Source organism: Sinocyclocheilus rhinocerous, unplaced genomic scaffold (genome assembly GCF_001515625.1).
Source record: "Sinocyclocheilus rhinocerous isolate Xijiao unplaced genomic scaffold, SAMN03320098_v1.1 scaffold141, whole genome shotgun sequence".
In the NCBI taxonomy this organism is placed as follows: domain Eukaryota; kingdom Metazoa; phylum Chordata; class Actinopteri; order Cypriniformes; family Cyprinidae; genus Sinocyclocheilus; species Sinocyclocheilus rhinocerous.
This window is the reverse complement of record NW_015642068.1, coordinates 1,635-21,475: the sequence shown is the minus strand read 5'-3', so window position 1 is coordinate 21,475 and position 19,841 is coordinate 1,635. Positions and strand designations below refer to the sequence as shown.

General features: G+C 37.0%; 1 protein-coding gene and 1 long non-coding RNA gene across 2 annotated transcripts in view; both read right to left on the bottom strand.

Moving 5' to 3' along the window:
• Nucleotides 1-17,114, bottom strand: part of LOC107755650 (CAP-Gly domain-containing linker protein 1-like) — a 28,950-nt gene extending 11,836 nt beyond the window's left edge. The window contains exons 1-10 of the mRNA XM_016572540.1: nucleotides 17,099-17,114; nucleotides 13,282-13,417; nucleotides 12,926-12,986; nucleotides 10,589-10,693; nucleotides 6,494-7,255; nucleotides 4,270-4,365; nucleotides 3,410-3,467; nucleotides 3,151-3,307; nucleotides 2,854-2,995; nucleotides 558-683 (exon numbers count right to left, since the gene is read on the bottom strand). Of these exons, the coding sequence (XP_016428026.1) occupies nucleotides 558-683; nucleotides 2,854-2,995; nucleotides 3,151-3,307; nucleotides 3,410-3,467; nucleotides 4,270-4,365; nucleotides 6,494-7,255; nucleotides 10,589-10,693; nucleotides 12,926-12,986; nucleotides 13,282-13,417; nucleotides 17,099-17,114 (1,659 nt within the window). The remainder of the gene's footprint in view (nucleotides 1-557; nucleotides 684-2,853; nucleotides 2,996-3,150; nucleotides 3,308-3,409; nucleotides 3,468-4,269; nucleotides 4,366-6,493; nucleotides 7,256-10,588; nucleotides 10,694-12,925; nucleotides 12,987-13,281; nucleotides 13,418-17,098) is intronic.
• A 1,205-nt stretch (nucleotides 17,115-18,319) lies between these two features.
• Nucleotides 18,320-18,821, bottom strand: LOC107755653 (uncharacterized). The gene is made up of 3 exons (XR_001641724.1): nucleotides 18,784-18,821; nucleotides 18,644-18,707; nucleotides 18,320-18,568 (listed from the first exon to the last, which is right to left on the bottom strand). It is a non-coding gene; the product is annotated as an uncharacterized LOC107755653 (long non-coding RNA).
• Between the last annotated feature and the right edge of the window lie 1,020 nt (nucleotides 18,822-19,841).

Here is a 19,841-nt window from a genome sequence, read left to right as displayed (position 1 = left end):
CACACACACACACACACACACACACACACTCACACACTCACACACACACACACACACACGTATATATATACAGAATATATTATCATCTGTTACAATATCTCTTAAAGTGTTGCGTGTTCGGGCGTAGTGTCTAGATTCTAACACTTGGGTCTAGTCTGGGTTTGGCGTTTCAGTGTCAGAAGCACAAAACACATCAGGAGTGTCACGATCCTGTTACCAATGACTAGCAATCTCACAGAGATGACACTTCGTCCCGTTTGGTCCTTACAGTGCGTGCATAATTATTATGCAAGTTGATATTCTGGTCATATTTTATTTCCAAGCACATTTTACCAATTCTAAACCACATCAATCTAAATAACTTGTCTTTAATCATTGATAAATTATATATAATTGTCTATGAAGGCTGGAAGTGAAAAACCAGCACCACATCCTCTTGTGCCACTCTTTCAAGAATTTATCTTCAGGAATCTGGCAGTACATTTTGGAAGGTCATTTTTAGTCCATCTCTGCAAGACAGACTTTCCAGGACAGGAGAATAAACTCCTAAAACTTACTGAATCAAACTCGCTGCGTAGTTCCTGCAGTTCTTTGGAATGGCGCTCCACAGCGTCGGCAAGCGCTTTCTCTCCCGCAGCAAGCACGTCTTTGGCTTTAGCCTGATTGTCTGCGGCGCTCTTCTCCTGAGGACGCATGACACAATGTCCATTTTCAAGTCATACATGAGTCTGAGGACATGAACTTCATCTCCAGAGCTGCTCTGAGAGTCAGCAGCTTTACAGCGTTCACTTTGAGAAAAAACTACCGTAAAACACACTGAGACCGAAAAAATAAAAGTCAGGTTTAACTTGAAATTATGACAGAAATACTGTATATTACTGTTGTATACTAAAGTATAATTCTCAAAGTAATATTATTATTATTATTATTTTGAAGGAATATCATACAATCCAGGCATTTTTACATGAATTTACACAGTTCTGTTGTGCAGCATCTGGCTTGACTAAATGAAAATGCAATGTTTTGTTGTAAATTAATCTACTTTGATTGTATTTTAAAAGAACGATTGAACTGTTAAAGTTTTATTGATTCATTAGACACAATTTTTTTCTAATGATACATTTGTATCGAATCATAAAACGCAGAATCCAGAAAAAAAGTAAATGGAAAACACAGAATTTAGGGGAAAATAAAATGGATTTCACGGGGCCCTAAATTAAAAGGTTTGCTTACTATGTGGAGTTTAATTGTGAACAAAGTTATGCTTATTATTATTATTTTTTATTCTTAAGGTCTAACAAACATGTGGAAAGTATTTCCTTCCCCATTAACGGTAAATATCAATATTGTATCATATGGGAAAAAATATCATGATAATATTTTTGGCCCTATTGCCAAACGTATATTTGACTTTAGAAGATCCAAAACGTTAAATCTATTCATGACATAAAGCAATCATATCTCTGGATTGAACTGCTTGATTCATAGGGATTCGTTTTATGCAGCCTTTATGACTCTTTTGCTTTCCCTGACTTTCAATGAAGGGACAGAAACCTCTAAAGTTTCATTTAAAATGTCTTACTTTGTGTTTTGAAGACGAACCAAAGTCTTCTGGGTTTGAAACGACATGAGAGTGAGTAAATGATGACACAATTAAATTTTTGGGTGATCTATCTCTTTAAATCATTACACTTAAACACAGTAAGGGTGTGTAATGAGTGTAAAAAATGAGTGCAATTTTAACTGTAACATACTGTAAAAACGCTATGTTGTTAATAGGTTAACAGTAAGTTCCCGTACTATATACACAGGGAAAAATTGTAAAATATCTAACCAGACATTTCATGCAATTTTACAGTAAAATGCTGTTAATTGTAAAATTTTTAGAAGTAAAAAAAATAACAAATCAACGTATAATTTACAGTATAAAACCGTAAACTGATATTCCCAGAATTCCCTGCGTGACTCCACATTTGACAGTATTTTGTTTAATAATCATGTTTCTTAATAGTTTTGTCAAGTTTGTTATCAGTTATGTAGTACATTTGGGGTTTATGTTACATCTTCTGTGGTTTAATGAATGTGTATTGCATTATTTAACCCTTTAGGCGCCAGGGTTTTTTGGAAAAATGCTGGATTTTGACATCAAGATTTCAAAAGCTTGTGGTTTGAAAGGGCTTAAAGATAGAGGTCTAATGTAAATTAGAAAAATGTTGGGCATGACCGAAAGTTTATGTGGGGTGTAAATAAGATAGCTCACTTGCTCTGCTCTTTCCTCGAACACTTTGAATAGGAAGGTGACGTAATTTTGGTCTAGAATCAAAGTACTACATGTCTGCCATCTAGTGGTAGGGAATACAAATGAGATATTACACCATATTAGGAACTACCGTCTATTTGATTAAGTATGACGTCTTGTCGCAATTTTGCAACTTTGGCGCTAAGAGGGTTAAGTATCATGTGAGTCACCGGGATGGTATTTAGTGTTTGCGTGAATGACTCTGTGCACCTTCTATATATTAGTATATACTTCAGCTTGTGGAAAAGCTTCTTGTGATGAACTGATTCTTCATATTGCTGTCTCTTTTACCACCTGCATTATTATAGTGGTTGCCGGTTTATGTTAAAGACACAAAACAGATTTTAGTATCAGTGTGCGTTGTTGAATTTACTAGTTTACACTCAAATGTTCTTGTTTGTAAATTACAGTTTTATACTGTAAAATTTACAGGTGGTTCTGTAAATGTTTTTACAGCTTTTCTGTATTTTACACATAATTATTAAGCTGCCAAAATTATTTAGTAAAAACTACAGATTAGATTGTTTACAGTGTGGGATGGGAGACGTTCTCACCAGAAGCTTGATCGTCTCCTGCAGGCTGGAAAGCTCTGCTCGGTGTTTCTGCTCCAGGCTTTTGGCTCGAGAGCGTTCCTCCTCCGCATGAGCTGCCTTCTCCCTCTCCTCTTCAAGCTGCTTCTGAAGCTCCTCTAGTCTCCTGAAATCAGGCAGGACTCGTGAATTATAGCTATGATTGATTTAGTCCACCAATATATGTTTCAGGCCCCACAAACCAAACCAAGCTAAGCTGTAAACCGAGGTTAACGACTTGTTTTCTTTCTCTACGGTTGTTTTTAAGCAGCTTAATCAAACCTCTCTTTCTGCTTGATTTCCTCATTCAGCTTTGTTATTAGAGTAGAGCTGTCGCCCGTTGATTTCGTCATGTCCACAATGTCATTCTCAAGTTTAGTTTTGTCTTTGGTCAGCAGCAGTATCCTTTCCTCGCTTGCTTTCAAATTTCTCTGTAAACCTTAAGACGGAACAAGACATCAAGATCATCAATCACGCCGAACGTAGAGCTCTATCGAATCTGACATAAGTCAAGCCGCGAGTAATCTGAGCGTACACATACCTTGATTAGTCTGAGCAGATTTGGCTTGATCATTAGAGGTGTTTTCAAGATTCTGTTTCTGGAAAATGAAGAACGTGAATGGATCTGAGGATTAATCAAATGCTTAATGCCTTGTCTTCTTCGTGTCTCTAAATCAGTGCTTCTGGAGTTTGACTCCTACATATCCTAAACACAGATTCCAGAACCCCTTCATAAGCAGCGGTGTCATTATTCGTGCCATTCAAATGTACTTGTGATGTATTTAAAGATGTAGTTCACCCAAAGATGAATGACCTGTATGACTCACTTTCTTCTTTGGATCACGAAAGCTGACATATGTGACCCTGGAGCACAAAAGCAGTCTTAAGTCGCTGGGGTATATTTGTAGCAATAGCCAACAATACATTTTACGCGTCAAAATTATAGATTTTTCTTTTATGCTAAAAATCATTAGGATCTCCTACCGTAAATATATCAAAACTTAATTTTTGATTAGTAATATGCATTGCTAAGAACTTCATTTGGACAACTTTAAAGATGATTTTCTCAATATTTAGATTTTTATGCACCCTCAGATTCCAGATTTTAAGCTTATTTATTCAGCTTTCAGATGATGTATACATCTCAATATCGAAAAATTGACACTTAAGACTGGTTTCGTGCTCCAGGGTCACATATTAAAAATCAGCGGGGTCTAAAACAACACTGGACCACGCTGACTTTCATTATTAAAGAAAAACAACAGAAATGTAAATGGCAACATATTAATTTTTGGGTGAACTATCCCTTTAAGTACTTTTATTACCATTTACCTAAGCGATTTTGCGTAAGTATTTTTCTCTAGTCAGTTTCCATGAAGGTATCTTTACACCGTCACTTACCAGCACACTAACTTCTTGCTCCAGAGAGCGCTTTTCCTGCAGCAGGCCACTCAGCTCTTGCTGTTTAACCTCTAGTACTGAGATCAACTCTGTGACCTACAGCACGGTATCGCACCATAATGGAGGGAGACGACAGGGACAAAACATGAGCAATGTCACACACAAAAACTCAAAGAGACCCGTGCCGGTCGCACAAAGTAGAACTTAAACAAAAGTGAAGGACTGGAATATTATGGGAAATAAAATCTCATAACGCTGTTGAGAACAATGCTAACAGGGCTGCACGATTTGGAGAAAAAACTGAACTGTGATTTTTCTGATAAAAATTGTCATTGCGATTGCTGTGCTTGTTTGTATACGGCCGCACAATTTAGCAAAAATGGTATGATTGTATATCAATAATACGGCAATTAAATAATAATAATGTTACCAAATGAACATAAAAAATTTACTAAAACAAAATAAGAAATGTTACAATTGTAATATTTCACTGTAAAATAAAAAAGTATTTTAAAAAAAGTCTTAATTTCCATCAAACTTTCCCATCAAATATCCCTTAACCTCCTGAGACCCAGAAAAAAAAAGTTTTGTGAATTTAGTATTTTTTCATGTCATTACATTGTTTAGAACATAAGAAAATAACATTTAAAATAACATTTTTGAAAAATGATATTTTATTCTTATGTTATGTTGTGTTCTCTGTAGGAAAAAATAAAAAGACATGAATAAACATAAATAGGCAAAAACAATAAATTTTTAGGTTTCAGGATTTTTTTATACCAAACTTTGTATAAAGATGATTCTCAACTATGTTATGAAAGATATAACAGGATGATCTGATATACCATTTTGCTTTATGCAGTATGTGTGTAAAATGTCCATAAGAGGGTTTACAATGTATCTATACACTTTGCATATTAATGTGTCCTTGGGGCAACATGTAATGAAAAAAGAAGTGTAATAATGGGAGTAATAATTGGCAAGATTTTCATAATAATATCTAATATTTCATAGGAATATTGAAATATAATTTCTTTCCCAATTCATTTGTTGATAAGTGCTTTTCACTACAAGTATGGGAAGATGGTTGGCGCATGTTACGTTCTCAGATACCCAAGAGTTTGTTTGGAGCAGCATTTACTCTGAAACACGCAGCACATATATTTACTTGATTAAATCACAGCCTTCGCAATTTGACAATCACACTAAGCCATACTGTGACTTCGGTTTTATTTCAGTTAATCGTGCAGCCCTATAATGCACAATGCACAAATGAAATGATCAAACAATAAGAATGAATGCATGAATGAACAGCACAAGACTGTTACTGTAAAAACCTGGTGCATTGCAAACCGTGAAAAGACAAGTGCAAATCACGGTCACTGAACACCACTGATGTCAAATCTGGCATATAAATATATAAATATAAAGCTATTGTATGGCTTCAGAAGAGGTGAAATACTTCTAAAATTCTTGTCAATGAGCTTGACAGGCCCAGTTTCCATGCATTTATGTTTAATGGAAAAGAGCAACTTGGACATTCAGCTGAATGGCATGCGTCGATTACAGCATTACATTTATATTGACTCCCGTTGCATAAAGTTCACTACTTAGTTTACTATATTGGTTGTGTATGAGGCATGCAATCAATGTTTCTGCGAGAAAAAAAAAACTCAGAATAAAGTGGTCAGAAAAGAATAATCCAGAGTAATCCTCCTTAAATGTTTATTAGGTTTACATTTGTTATTATTGATCTAAGCGTTATTTCATCACTCATAATTCTTGGTCTTAATAGTCTTGGAATATCTAAACATAAAAAGGGACCTTTTTAGGGATTTGTTCTCTAATATCAGACTCAGAGAATCGCACGCAGTTTCTGCTAAAGCATTTGATGCATTGTTTTCTCCATCAAAAGTCTTTTGACTTTAAATCAAAAACACACTAGGCCACATGAAGCATTTTAGGGAGAAGAATGGGGGTCTTGTGGCAAAGCATGCTTTGTTATCCTGCAGAGAACCGCCTGCACTTTACAATACATTCACGTTAATTTTGTTATTTAATAGTTAAGTATCTAACCGAGTTCTCACTCCAAAGAACCATTTTGTGCCAAAATCATTGGCAACTGCTGTTGATTCTTCACTATCACTCTTTTCAGATTCCTTGACATGCATACGCTGTATAATATGTTCCTGCAGTTGTGGGATAAATGGACGTGAAGGCCTACCTTTTCTTCCTGAGATCTGGCTTGGCTTTTTGCCTCCTCTATTTGGGTCAATAACCTCTGCATGTCTCGGTTCTCTTGACTGTGCTGTGACTGAAGCGTCTGAAGAGCTGTTTCTTGCTCCAGAGCTTCTTCTGCCTTTTCTCGCAGCTGCTGACCTAGCTTAACTCCCGCGTCCTCCAGCTCTTTCACCCTGAGCTCGGCACTGTGAAGTTTTCCCAACACCTCCTCCATCTCCACCAGGTGCTGCTCCTCTGCCTTCTCCAGACTGGTGCGCAGCGTTTCTACCAGCCGTTCGCTCTCCTCGCTGACTTTCAGGAGCTGTGCCTTGTGCTCTTTGGCATCACCCGTCCAGCCCATGGCTTCAGAAGCACGCTTGTTCGCGAGCTCCTCGAGCTCCAGTTTATGTGTCAGCTCCAGCTGTTCCAGAGCATTACGCACCTCCTCCAGCTCAGACGTGCCTGCCTCGTGGGAGGCTCTGAGCTCCTCCAAGGCTTGCTGGTGCGAGGCCTCGACCGATGCTAGTTTAGCGCGCCACTCCGCAATGATATTTGAATTCTCCTCCTTAGATTTGGCCAGCTGACCCGAAAGCTGCTCGTTATTCTTCGCCAGCTGCGTGTGGAGAGAGCTCAGCTCCTCCTCAGGAACCCCGTCTTGCCCCGAGACAGCTTCCAAAGACTTGCGAAGAGCAGCTACCTCAGTGTCCCGCAAGGCAAGATCCCGCTCTAACTCCAAGATACGGGACTTCTCAGAGACCGTGGCCACCTAACAGAGAAAACTGCTCTTTTAGTAAACTAAATGTGCTGTGTGGATAAGTGAGAACTTATTTGGTGGTACGGATATGATCATCTTTTCAGGTTAAGAAGTGGATCATTTAAATAGATTTTCATACAAGTGTAGCTCTTTTCCATGTATAGGAGCAATGCTACCTAAGCTACAACCCCAATTCCAGAAAAGTTGGGATGTTTTGTAAAATGCAGTAGAATCAAGAATCTGTGATTTGTTAATTATCTTTAACTTTTATTTAATTGACAAAAGCACAACGAAAAGACTGACCAACTTAAATGCATTTTGTAAATATAAACAATTTTTGATGTTGATGGCTGCAACACACTCCAAAAAAAGTTGGGACAGAGGCAAAATATAAGGGAAAAGGTTATAGAATATCCCAGTTAAACAGTTCACAGTAAGCAGGTGAATTGGATCAGGTTTGGGAATAAAAGGAGCATCTCAGTCTTTGCCAGCAAAGCCACTTTGTGCCATGAGAGAAGTGTCACACAAATCAAACATCACATTTCTCAATGCAAAATCGCAAAGAATTTAGATCTTTCACCAACTACCATACATAATATTGTGAAAAGATTCAGGGAATCCGGAGAAATCTCAGTCTGTGTAGGGCAAAGCAGGAAACCTGAGGTGAATGTGTGTGACCTTTGACCCCTCAGATGGCACTGCATGAGAAAGCGTCATTCTGCGGTGTGAAATATAGCCGCATGGGCTCAGGAGTACTTCAGAAAACCACTGTCACTTAACACAGTCTGCCGCTGCATCAGTAAATGCAACCTGAATCTCTGTTACTCTAGGAGAAAGCTATACATCAGCTCTACGCAGTGATGCAGCGGGGTTCTCTGGGCCAGAACTCATCTCAGAGAGTCAGAAAGACAGTGGAAATGTGTGCTGTGCTCAGATCAGTCCACAATGGATGTTGAGTTCTCAGACCAAAGGGAGCATCCAGACATTCATCAGCGACAGATGCAGAAGCAAACGTCTGTCATGGCATACGGGTTTATCAGAGCAAACAGCATGAGTGACTGGCATATGTGCGAAGATACCATTGACATGAAGGCATATACTGGGATTGTACAGAGACATATACTGCCATCAAGATGGCGTCTTTCACGGGAAGTCCATGGTTATTAGATCAAGACAATGCTAGGTCTCATTCTGCATGTGCTACAGCAGCGTGGTTCTGTAGACACAGAGTGAATGTGTTAGATCAGTCCAGATCTGTCTCTTATTGAACATGTATGACTAGACATGAAAAGGAGAATCAGACAACGACGATCACAGACTGCTGAGCTTCTGAAGTCTTGTATCAAGCCAGATTGGACGGAAATTTTGCTGGCAGAACTTTAACAATTAGTATCCTCGATTCCCAAACAATTAAACATGTAACACAGTGTTAAACATGCCTCTGTCCCAACTTTTTTGGAGTGTGTTGCAGCCATCAAAATGTGCTTATATTTACAAAATAAAATTAAGTTGGCCAGTGAAAACATCTTTGTACTTTAGTCAATTAAATGAAGGTTAAAGAGAACGAACAAATCACAGATTCTTGATTTTTTGGCATTTCATAAAATGTCCCAACTCTTCTGGAATTGGGGTTGTAAGTAAAGAAGCATTGAAACGAGGAATCTGGGACAGAATTGGGAGGAATCATGATTTTACAAGTGAGCAACCCCAAAACTGATCATCTAACAGGGTTCCCACATGAATGGATTATCATGATCTTGTCAGTTATTCATGGTCTAGGATCAAGGATTTTTTTTTTTTTTTAGAAATTACTTTATAGACATTGTGTGCAGATTTCCATTTATATGTCTTTTTGTATTGTTATTAAATTTAGCAAGACCTTCAACCCTCTGTTATAGCACAACAGCTGGGTTCCGAAAGTAAAAATGCCATTGATTTTTTTTTTCCACAAGGGAACAGGTTTTTAACAATAGCTTATAAACTTTTAAAGCCAAACCTGTTGTGAGCTTTGAGGCTGTTAATTGACAATATATGCTTTAGTTGAAGCCATCAGTTTGCATTACTTCAGCTTTTTTTTCAATCGTGAAAAAGTGCATTATTCATGATGCTGTGAAGAAAATGCCATGGCAAGTGATTTTGCAAAACATAAAATATATTGTTTCTATATATACAGAAGTGGCCAGAAGTGATGTCCGGTCTAGGAAAATGGATATTTTTCCTTTATTCAAACATTTTATTATTTTATAGGATTTTGTAATCATATTGCATAGTTGTGCTAGGAGTGTAAAACTAATGCATGTGCTCAATTGTTTCATTTGCAATAACGCAATGAAACATCATGACAAAAATCTTCAGTACTGCCCTGCTAATTTATACTCTTGTATTCCATGTATGCTTTATTTCCTGTAAGACTTTTGTTTTTCTATGCATTTTTGTGCACAGTAAAATAAAATCCACATTTGTGACCCTGGAGCACAAAAGCAGTGTTAAGTCGCTGGGGTATATTTGTAGCAATAGTCAACAATACATTGTATGGGTCAAAATTATAAATTTTTCTTTTATGCCAAAAATCATTAGGATATTAAGTTATCATCATGTTCCATGAAGATGGTTTGTAAATGTCCTACCGTAAATATATCAAAACTTAATTTTTGATTAGTAATATGCATTGCTAAGAACTTCATTTGGACAACTTTAAAGATGATTTTCTCAATATTTAGATTTTTTTGCACCCTCAGATTCCAGATTTTCATTTGTCATTAAAACTAAGCAAATGAGAAATATTCTCTCCGCACATCAGTTTTGGCCACTAGATATACATATAATCAACAACTTTAAATGAATAATTCTTTCCCTCATTACAGCCATTAAGTACACCATCTTGTACCTGTCTTTTTTCCCTGATTTTGAAATAGTTTTGTGCATCAAATAAAAGTTAGTTATGTTCTGATTCACCTTATAGCTGGGTGGTTTGGTTCATGGCTTAAAATGCTTTTAATGAAAACTTTTTAAAAATCCCTATGGGAGAAATGAATGGAAAAATACTTCCTAAGGTTGTACTGATTTCCATTGGACAACTTACAATCTCCTGATGCTTTCAGGTTCTCTACGGCTGTGGGAACCCCATATAAAACAAATCTGTGTTCTTCTATATACCTATATGTATATCAAGACACCACAATGATATTACAGCAATGAGATATTTAGTGCATGTTAGTAATCATTCCTAGTATTAGTTATTAATTGGAACAACATGCAGTGAAGATCCCTCACTGACACAGAAAACTAAATGTTAGCTGGAGCACTGTGGCATATCTTCCCGTAGCCCAAATGAAGATCCATTACCCTAGAGTCTTCTAACTCCCTCTGCAGTTTGTCAGCTTTGGTCTTTTCAAAGAGAAGACTCTGTTCAAGCTCCTTAAGAAGGGCATGCTCCAGCTGGGTCTGCGTCTGTTAGTACAGAGAGAGGAGAGGAAGAAACACAACCAGTGCCACGTCACATGCCAGCCTGATGCAGAGAGACGAGGGGTGAGCTGTGGAGGTGTAGCGAGGAAAAAGAGGAGGAGGAAGATGTCGTGATGACCAATGCCACAGCGGAGGAAAGTGTAGCAGAGCATCAGTGCTTACAGACAACACCAGACGCCATGCAGCATTAGGAACAGAAACAAAAACAGTACTTCGACCACAACAACGAGGAGAGGAACAATAAAAAATCTGATAACGTTACGTTGTTCCTGATGACCAAGCACTAAATCCAATGAAACAGGATGATGCTGAAGCTCGCACAATGAGGTCTTCATGTAGGTTAGTGACTTGTTAGGGCATTACAGATTAATTCAGAACTTATTATCCTACGAAGTGCGAAAAACAAAAGCATCTGACATCTGCGTGGGCTTGACGATCGACTTCAAAAAAGGAGATCATTTAGTACCCATTTTCAATGGAAATTCACTTGTATTTTATTTCTACGGCTGTTGAAGCATGTAAAGCATCGTCTAGGTTGCTGATGTGCATGTTTTATAACGTCAAATCATTAGCCAACAGTTTCTTGAATCTGAACGCATGAAGAGAGTTATTTTTGAATAGGTAGGTCAGGACATGAAAACAACTCAAATGTGCAATGATGAAGGGTGCAAACGATCCCATCAAGAGTGCTTGATTTAGGAACAGGACGAGGCCAGAAAGAATAAACACAGATATATTACTACGGAAGTCCTAAGAGGCCGTGGATTATGAATATTTTTCTTTCTAGTTTTCTCGTGATCTCGACATGACATAAAATTAGTTTTTTTTTTTTTTACAATGATTGTTTGATCTACTGTTGCTATAGTAACAAACACAGATCACACACAGATAAATGCGCTCTTATACTGTATGCTGTGGATATTTCAGCAAATTGCCTAGTAATAACGTCTACAATCAATAAATAAAGGCTAAGCAATCACTGCTGATTTTTTTCCAGAGACAGTGCGCTAAACAATTTATTTGTGTGATTAATTAACACGTTTAAATGATCAAAGCGTTCAACACTGCAAACACAGGGGGAGCGCCTTCAGAATGAAGCAGAGAACTATTCTAAAATTTGTTTGGGATTTTTATTAGTCATGTAGGATATGCTGTGACTGATATCATGTGCGTTACAAGTGTGTGTGTGTGTTTGTGTGAGAGAGTGTGTGTGTGTGTCTGTGTGTTTGTGTAAACGTTTGTGTGAGCGTGTGTGTGTGTGTGTTTGTCTGACATAGAAATGTAGAAAATACAAACGATTACAACACGGTATAGCATCACTGAATTAAATGACACATTTTTACATATATAAATCACATTTATCAATACACATTTAATGATTAACAATAAAGATTATAAATAAGGACAAAGATGCACATTACAAATACGTTGCTGAAGCGCGTCGTCTTAGATAAACACAACATCTCCACTTATTAACGAACAGTCATGTACTTCAAAGATGCACAGATAAAGATACAGGTGCAAACAGATACTATACAGTGACGTCAACCTTGCTTTTAATAAGCAGTTCGTTTATGATACAGAACACTATTGCGGTGTGAGTCATGCATCTAGCAAGAACGTAACGATTACAGATACACACAATAATCATATTGATTCAAGCATTTAACATTTATGAGTTAAATGTCAGTAATGAACAATACTGCACAAACTATAGCGATCACGAAGAAGGTGCTTATTCTGTCCCAAATGCGTACAGTAAAGTGTACAGTATACAACACCCCATCAGTTATATTCAGCTCTATACTGCCACCTGTTGGCGCAGTTGTGTAACTTAGACAACAACTTTTGATACATCACGAGAAAACAAGAAAAATATTAATAATCCAAGGCCTCTTAGGACTTCTGTATATTACAGCTCTTTTGCAGATAATTAATACAGATATAATGAACTCAAAGTCGCATAATAATTGAAAGCGCGTATGTTTAAAGTTCTGCTGAATGCATACATGGAGTATTTTCATAGTTTGGTCAATCTGTGGTTTTAAGAACCTCTGTTGGTCATGCATCTTGTCATTGAAATTCACAAGTCACAATACATTTCTATGCATGAGCTTGCATTTCAGCTCTCCCTCGTTTGCATGTTAGTGAATGCATCGAAGTCTAGTGTGACCACAGCTTTAGGTCTGAATGTTCAGAGCAAAGATCTTCAAATACCTCCAAATCTCCTTTGGTAATGCAGGCTTCCTCCACCCGAAACTGCAGGTCCTCCACCTTCCTGTTTGGGACAATACTTCTTTATCATCTTCAGTTTGTATTTACATTTTACATTCTTACTCCTACGACAGTGGTATTTATTTATTTTGAAAACTATCAACTATTTGATAATATAATATAATTCTCCATATAATTCTCATTCTATGCATTTTATTGGACAAAAATGCCCCTGCGTCATCAATATCAACATTAGTTATCAATCCATGAGCTCTAAGGATTTCTATATGCAAATACAATCCTAAAAGTGATGAGAATCCACGAGCTTGAACCGTATTTGTGACGGATGAATACTGCACCTCTTCTCCTCCTCCAGCTGATTGAGCAGCTCCACCTTCTCTCGGTCCGCAGCCTCCACAAGCACTCGCAGCTGGTCCAGTTTAGCATCAGCCTCCAGCACATACTGCAGGAACAAGTCAAAACAACCACATTCATCTCATCTAATCATAACGTGCATTCATATATTCCAAACTGAACCGACTGACTACATGAACAGAACTTACTGTGCAAATAAAATAAACATATTACTGGCAATCTATCTATCTATCTACACACACACACTACCGGTCAAAAGTTTGGGATCAGTAAGTCTTGTAATGTTTCTAAAGAAGTCTCTTCTGCTCATCAAGGCTGCATTTATTTGATCAAAAATACAGAAACAAAGAATCCTGAAAAAAGTATCACAGTTTCCAAAAAAATATTTGGCAGCACAACTGTTGATAATTCTAATAATAAATCAGCATATTAGAATGATTTCTGAAGATCATGTGACACTGAAGACTGGAGTAATGATGCCTTTGATCACAGAAATAAATTAGATTTTAATATTCATATATTCCAAACTGAACCGACTGACTACATGAACAGAACTTACTGTGCAAATAAAATAAACATATTACTGGCAATCTATCTATCTATATACACACACACACTACCGGTCAAAAGTTTGGGATCAGTAAGTCTTGTAATGTTTCTAAAGAAGTCTCTTCTGCTCATCAAGGCTGCATTTATTTGATCAAAAATACAGAAAAAAAAACAGTAATCTTGCAAAATGTTATTACAATATAAAATAATGGTTTCTATTATAATATCCTTTAAAATATAATGTATTTCTGTGATGCGCAGCTGAATTTCCATCAAATGATTATATTCATAATAAACTTTAACCAAACGTTATAGTTAACTATATGAGCCTAATTTGTCTAAATGTAGGCGTTTTATGGTTATTAAGCAACTACAACTGCTCTGTAATTGCTTGAAATCACTGGATTGTGTCAAAGCCATGCCAGTTTGACCCGTCAATTTAAACTAATTAATATTTCACGTTCATTTGTTTAATAAATTTGATAAGTAGCCACAAAATAAGCTAGACATTTGTGCAGAAAGCTTTGCGTCATGGTTCTGATCGCTCTGTATTTTGTGATGATGACCATCTTATCGACTATGCACATCTTCTGCTCATCAAGGCTGTGTTTATTTGATCAAAAATACAGAAAAAAAACAGTAATCTTGCGAAATGTTATTACAATATAAAATAATGGTTTCTATGTGAATATCTGTTAAACTGTAATTTATTTCTGTGATGCGCAGCTGTATTTCCATCATCATTACTCCAGTATAAAGTGTCACATGATCTTCAGAAATCATTCTAATATGCTGATTTATTATTAGAATTATCAACTGCTAAATATTTTTTTGGGAAACTGATACTTTTTTCAGGATTCTTTGATGAATAAAAAGTTAAAAAGGACAGCATTTATTCAAAATATAAATCTTTTCTAACAATATAAATCTTGGCTATCACTTCTTACTCCTGTAAAAACATTAAAAATCATTCTGATCCCAAACTTTTGACCGGTACTGTATACATATTTTACTGGTCATAAAAGTGTATTTTGCATTTTTTATCAAAACTGTATTTGTCTCCTAACACAAAACAAACACTGTGCTTTTGTAGCGAACACTGCAGGTTATTGTGACAGCACTGCATTACTGCAGAACCTTTTGATTATTCCATATCGCCGTTTTTATTTTTTGTTGGTCAGCCCACATCTAAACACAAAGGTATAAGAGTATGTACATGCCGTAAACTGTAGCAGATTCTGTAATTATTATATCACATGCCTATATATAAAGGCAACACACTGTCATAGATACATAAATACAAATAAATGAATAAATATACAGCGCTTATAAATTGATTTCACAATCTGAAACAGAAAGTGTGGAGTAAGAAGGGGAAGGAAGGCTTTTATTATGACGTTTCTTCCTCTTCATTGATTCCCAGTGTGCACAGACTTCCACTAATGTTAAGACTGTGCCTTAAGAACTAGTTTCACCAACTAGTAGTTAACCAAGCAGGTAATCAGTCTTACTTTTCAGATTTAAATCAGACCCGTCTATATTTGTATGCAGCTGACCGCAAGTTTATAACAAGTCTTAAAGAAAACAAGCAGCTTATGCAACCGGCTATTGCTTACAGCATTTACTTCTTCTTTTTTCTTTACCACATTTTTAACAATTTAGAAACCAAAAAGTTGCAATCTTAAGTACAAATCGGTTTATTTATTTTTTTCAAAGTTCACCTTTTTTTCTAATTGATTCATTTTTAAATGTATTTCTAATAAATCCTAGTAAATTTAATTGCAGGAATTGTTAAGCATGCTTTCCAAGATATGGGATCTGCATCAGCCATCAAAAAATCCTATACTCGTTAATTAGTCTCATGTTCCAAAACAAATCCATAAGCAATTGTTTTATTATGTCGTGGTTATGAGAGTATTAGCCCTGCTAACATTATCTTAGTGTAAATTAAATGGAAACATCGCAGGCTAACGTTAACAAGCTGCAAAATTTTAACATTAGTAACATTAATCAATATCAATATCAGCTGCCCAAAACTTGCCTGCTCGTCTGCTACAGTACCTACCCCGAATACCTTAGTAACCGGATAGCAACACCTTAGCAACCGCCCCGGGTACCCTAGCAACTGCATAGCAACCACCCCAAGTACCTTAGCAACCGCATAGCAACACCTTAGCAACAGCCCCGGGTACTCTAGCAACCACATAGCAACACCTTAGCAACTGCCCCGGGTACCCTAGCAACCACATAGCAACACCTTAGCAACCACCCCGGGTACCCTAGCAACCGCTCTAGTAACCACCCCAAGTACCCTAGCAACCGAATAGCAACACCTTAGCAACCACACGGGTAATCTAGCAGCTATCTATCTATCTATCTATCTATCCATCTCTGACAGACTGTATTGCCTTCAAATCATTCAAACTTTAAGCTTTTAAAACTTCTTAAACTTTTAAATCTTTTCCAAACTTTCTGGACCGGCTTTCTCATTTGGCTAGAGCTCATTTCTGAAGAAGAGAGAAGCTCTCAGAATGACATTCTAAGATGCTGATTCTGGTGAATTTGGTGTAGAAGCCTGCTGCATATATTGGATCCGTGCAGTGGGTCTTAAAGGGACAGCAGCCTAATTTACCTGCTGCTGTCTGTCATTATTAGTGTTAATCACTCACTGTACTTAACTGAATATCTTTTGGATCTTTAATCAGAATCAGTTCATGTTTGATTGGTATAGAGAAGACTATGCAGTGTTTTACTAGTACACTTTATTCAATTTCTGTAATATTTCTTACTATGTTAAATAAGCCTACTGTAGCCTACTGTAGCCAGGGTTCGTACACATTTTTACCAATACATTTCCATGACTTTTGAGACAATATTCATGATTTAATGTTCCATTATTTCACAAGAATACATGTAAAATAAGAAGAAAAATCTACGTTCAAATTTATCATATGTTAACTAAAATGAATGACTATTAATGCTACTTCTTTACTTTCTGTTTGTTTTAATAAACTGTAAATTAAAAAAAAAATTAATCCTTAAAATTAAAGTTACAAAGTGATTTAGTCAAGAGCAGTGAGTGATCTTCACTTTGTCTTTTGTTGTTTAATTAACATTAATGACAGACGGAACAGCTTTATTAGGCTGCTGTCCCTTTAAGACCGACTGCACGGATCTGATACACACAACGGTTTTCTTTCTCAACAACTGCTTACATTCACTTAAGACAAAACCGACTGTTTATGAAGATACTAGCCAGGATGGGCATTTTGACATCATTTAGTGTGTATTTGGCCACTTGAGCGAAATAAGCAGAGAAAAATAATGTTCGAGGCGGCTTTGTATGCACGCACTTTGGATGTGATTGTGAGCGCGCAGAAAACCGTCTGGAGCGCGCGACTATCGAATGGTTTAAAAAGACTTAAAAAAAAAAAAAAAGATGTGCAAATGATAGTTTTGTGATGATGCAACACTGGCCCGATTAGGCACGTGACTGTTAACTGTCCCGAAACATGAGCGAAAGTCTCGCATCGCAGCGTCTCGGCCCGCCACAATATTAACACTGACCGCCACAAATAGTTTTTCCAAAAGGCTTTGACTTCGTTGAATAAACATGAGCTCTGCACGTTTGAAAATCAAAACGCAGCACGGGTGTTTTTATATAAATGTATCTTTTTTGAATTCAGAAAAGTTTTGATGTCATTTTCATTTAATCTTTCCTATAATGCCTGATAAAGTAGCGTTCATGAGCGCAACGCTGCTTTGTTTACAGCCGTTACCGGGGAAACCGCTCTATTTCTGCTGCTCCTAAAGCGCCTCCTGCTGGCAGAGAATGAATTTGCACTTTTTATAAGCCCGTCTTCTGTTTTATATTTACATTATATATTTCCCCCCCCCAGGGGAAGTGCCGCCACACATAGATTGCAAGTCTGTGGGAAACACTGTACATGCTAATATTAAATAAATGTTTGTGGGAATTTCCCGCATTATAGTAAAACTAGGCGAAATATGCACGCTCCCACACCAAAATTCAGGACCTGATTAAAAAAAATATATCCTATCGTACAGAGATTTGCGAAATAAATTTTTCCAAAACCTTCTGGGTTTATTGATTTTTCCAAAACTTTTCCAGGCCTGGAAATTGCCGTTTTAAAATTCCATGACTTTTCCAGGTTTTTCATGACGGTACGAATCCTGAATATGTAATATGTCTCAGGTGTCCCCAGAATGTGTCTGTCAAGTTTCAGCTCAAAATACCCCACAGACAATTTATTATATCATTTTGAAAATGCATATTTTGAGTGGAAGCAGAAACATGCTGTTTTTGTGCATGTCTCTTTAAATGCAAATGAGCTGCTGTTCCCCGCCCCCTTTTCCAGAATAGAACAGTGCCTTTACAGCTCCTACCTCATATACTCTGCTAAAAAAATATCTCTTTGGTTTTGATTATCATGTCTATCACGCTGAAATCACGTGTTTTAAACCATTTTAGTTTAAACTTTTTTTTGAGGGTCTCGCAGTTGTGCATTTAATTCTTAAAAATAAATGTCCGGGACACCACGGTGTGTAAGTGACTGATGTTCTCACTCATATTAAATAACCCAGTGTCACTGCATGTGCAGAACAAAGAGACACTGGAGAAGATCTCACCTGCGTGCAGCGTCAGCAGCGTTTTGTATAAGTGGTTGTAGAATTTCAAAGGGTCGATGTTGAGGACGTCACCTGTTGCAAACAGAGATGTGTTTTAGCTCAGCGAGGACGAGATGTTTGCGAAACCAGAGCTGTGGCGGCACTGACCTTGTCCTGAGAGGATGTGGAAGGAGGTGAGGATGCAGTGAAGGCTCTCGCGATACATCAGATCCTGAGAGTACCAAAACGCTGAGATGTTAATGCGTGAAATGTGACGTGAAGCAGGCGCTCCTGGTAGAAACACTTACACCTGATGTGATGAGGCCGTACAGCACCGCCACCAAAGCCTGCTGGGTTTATTGATTTTTCCAAAACTTTTCCAGGCCTGGAAATTGCCGTTTTAAAATTCCATGACTTTTCCAGGTTTTTCGTGACCGCATGAACCCTGTGTGGCGGAATTAAATGTTTATTTGTATATTTATTTGTTCTGTTGTGTTTGTAATTTGCTTCTTTTTCTTATTTTTAGTAACAAAAAAATAAATAAAGAAATAGCTATATCGAGACAAATATATTTTTATCGCAAAAAAATAAATTTCTCATACCGTGAAATAACTTTCGGTCATACCGCCCACCCCTACTTGAGCTTATAGAAAATTACAGAACATTAATAGAAAAAAACAGTGCATTGTGGAGCACAGTGCATTGTTTTTCTACATTTCAACGACCCATTATTCCTTACATGGGCGATATGGGCTTAAAAATGTATCACGATAATTTCTGATATTTACTGCGATAACGATATCAATGACGATAATTTAGGGAATCCTGTTTTTTTTAGAGAAAAGTATTATCTTTCCTATTTTTACCCTAAATAGGGTGTTGTGAGCAATACACACTTAATTGAATGACTGTATTAATTAATACTGGAAGCCGGAGGGCGCCCTTGCACAGAAACTCCACATATGCATAGAAGTAATGCTCCAGGAAATCCCTAATATGGACAGAGGTATCCAGTGATCGCTGTAGCTGAATAAAACGCAGATTTTAACTGAAGAAACCTGAAGACAATAAACAAGCGATTGCACAAAATATATAGTATCCGTGTTCTTCAAGCAATCTTGGGTATTTGTATAAGGATAAAGTATATGTATAATGCAATGCTAATCGACATAGCCTTTATCACTGTATATAATGCTATAAAATAGTATGATTTCTGCCTTATTCTGTGATACGAAACCACGTCTGATCACAAAAATAAGTTATTTCAAACACTCGACTGTTATGAAGTTAATATGCAGAGCATGTCAATAATATCTTTGTTGGACAACAGGCTTGTAAAGGATTCATACACATAAAACTGTATTGC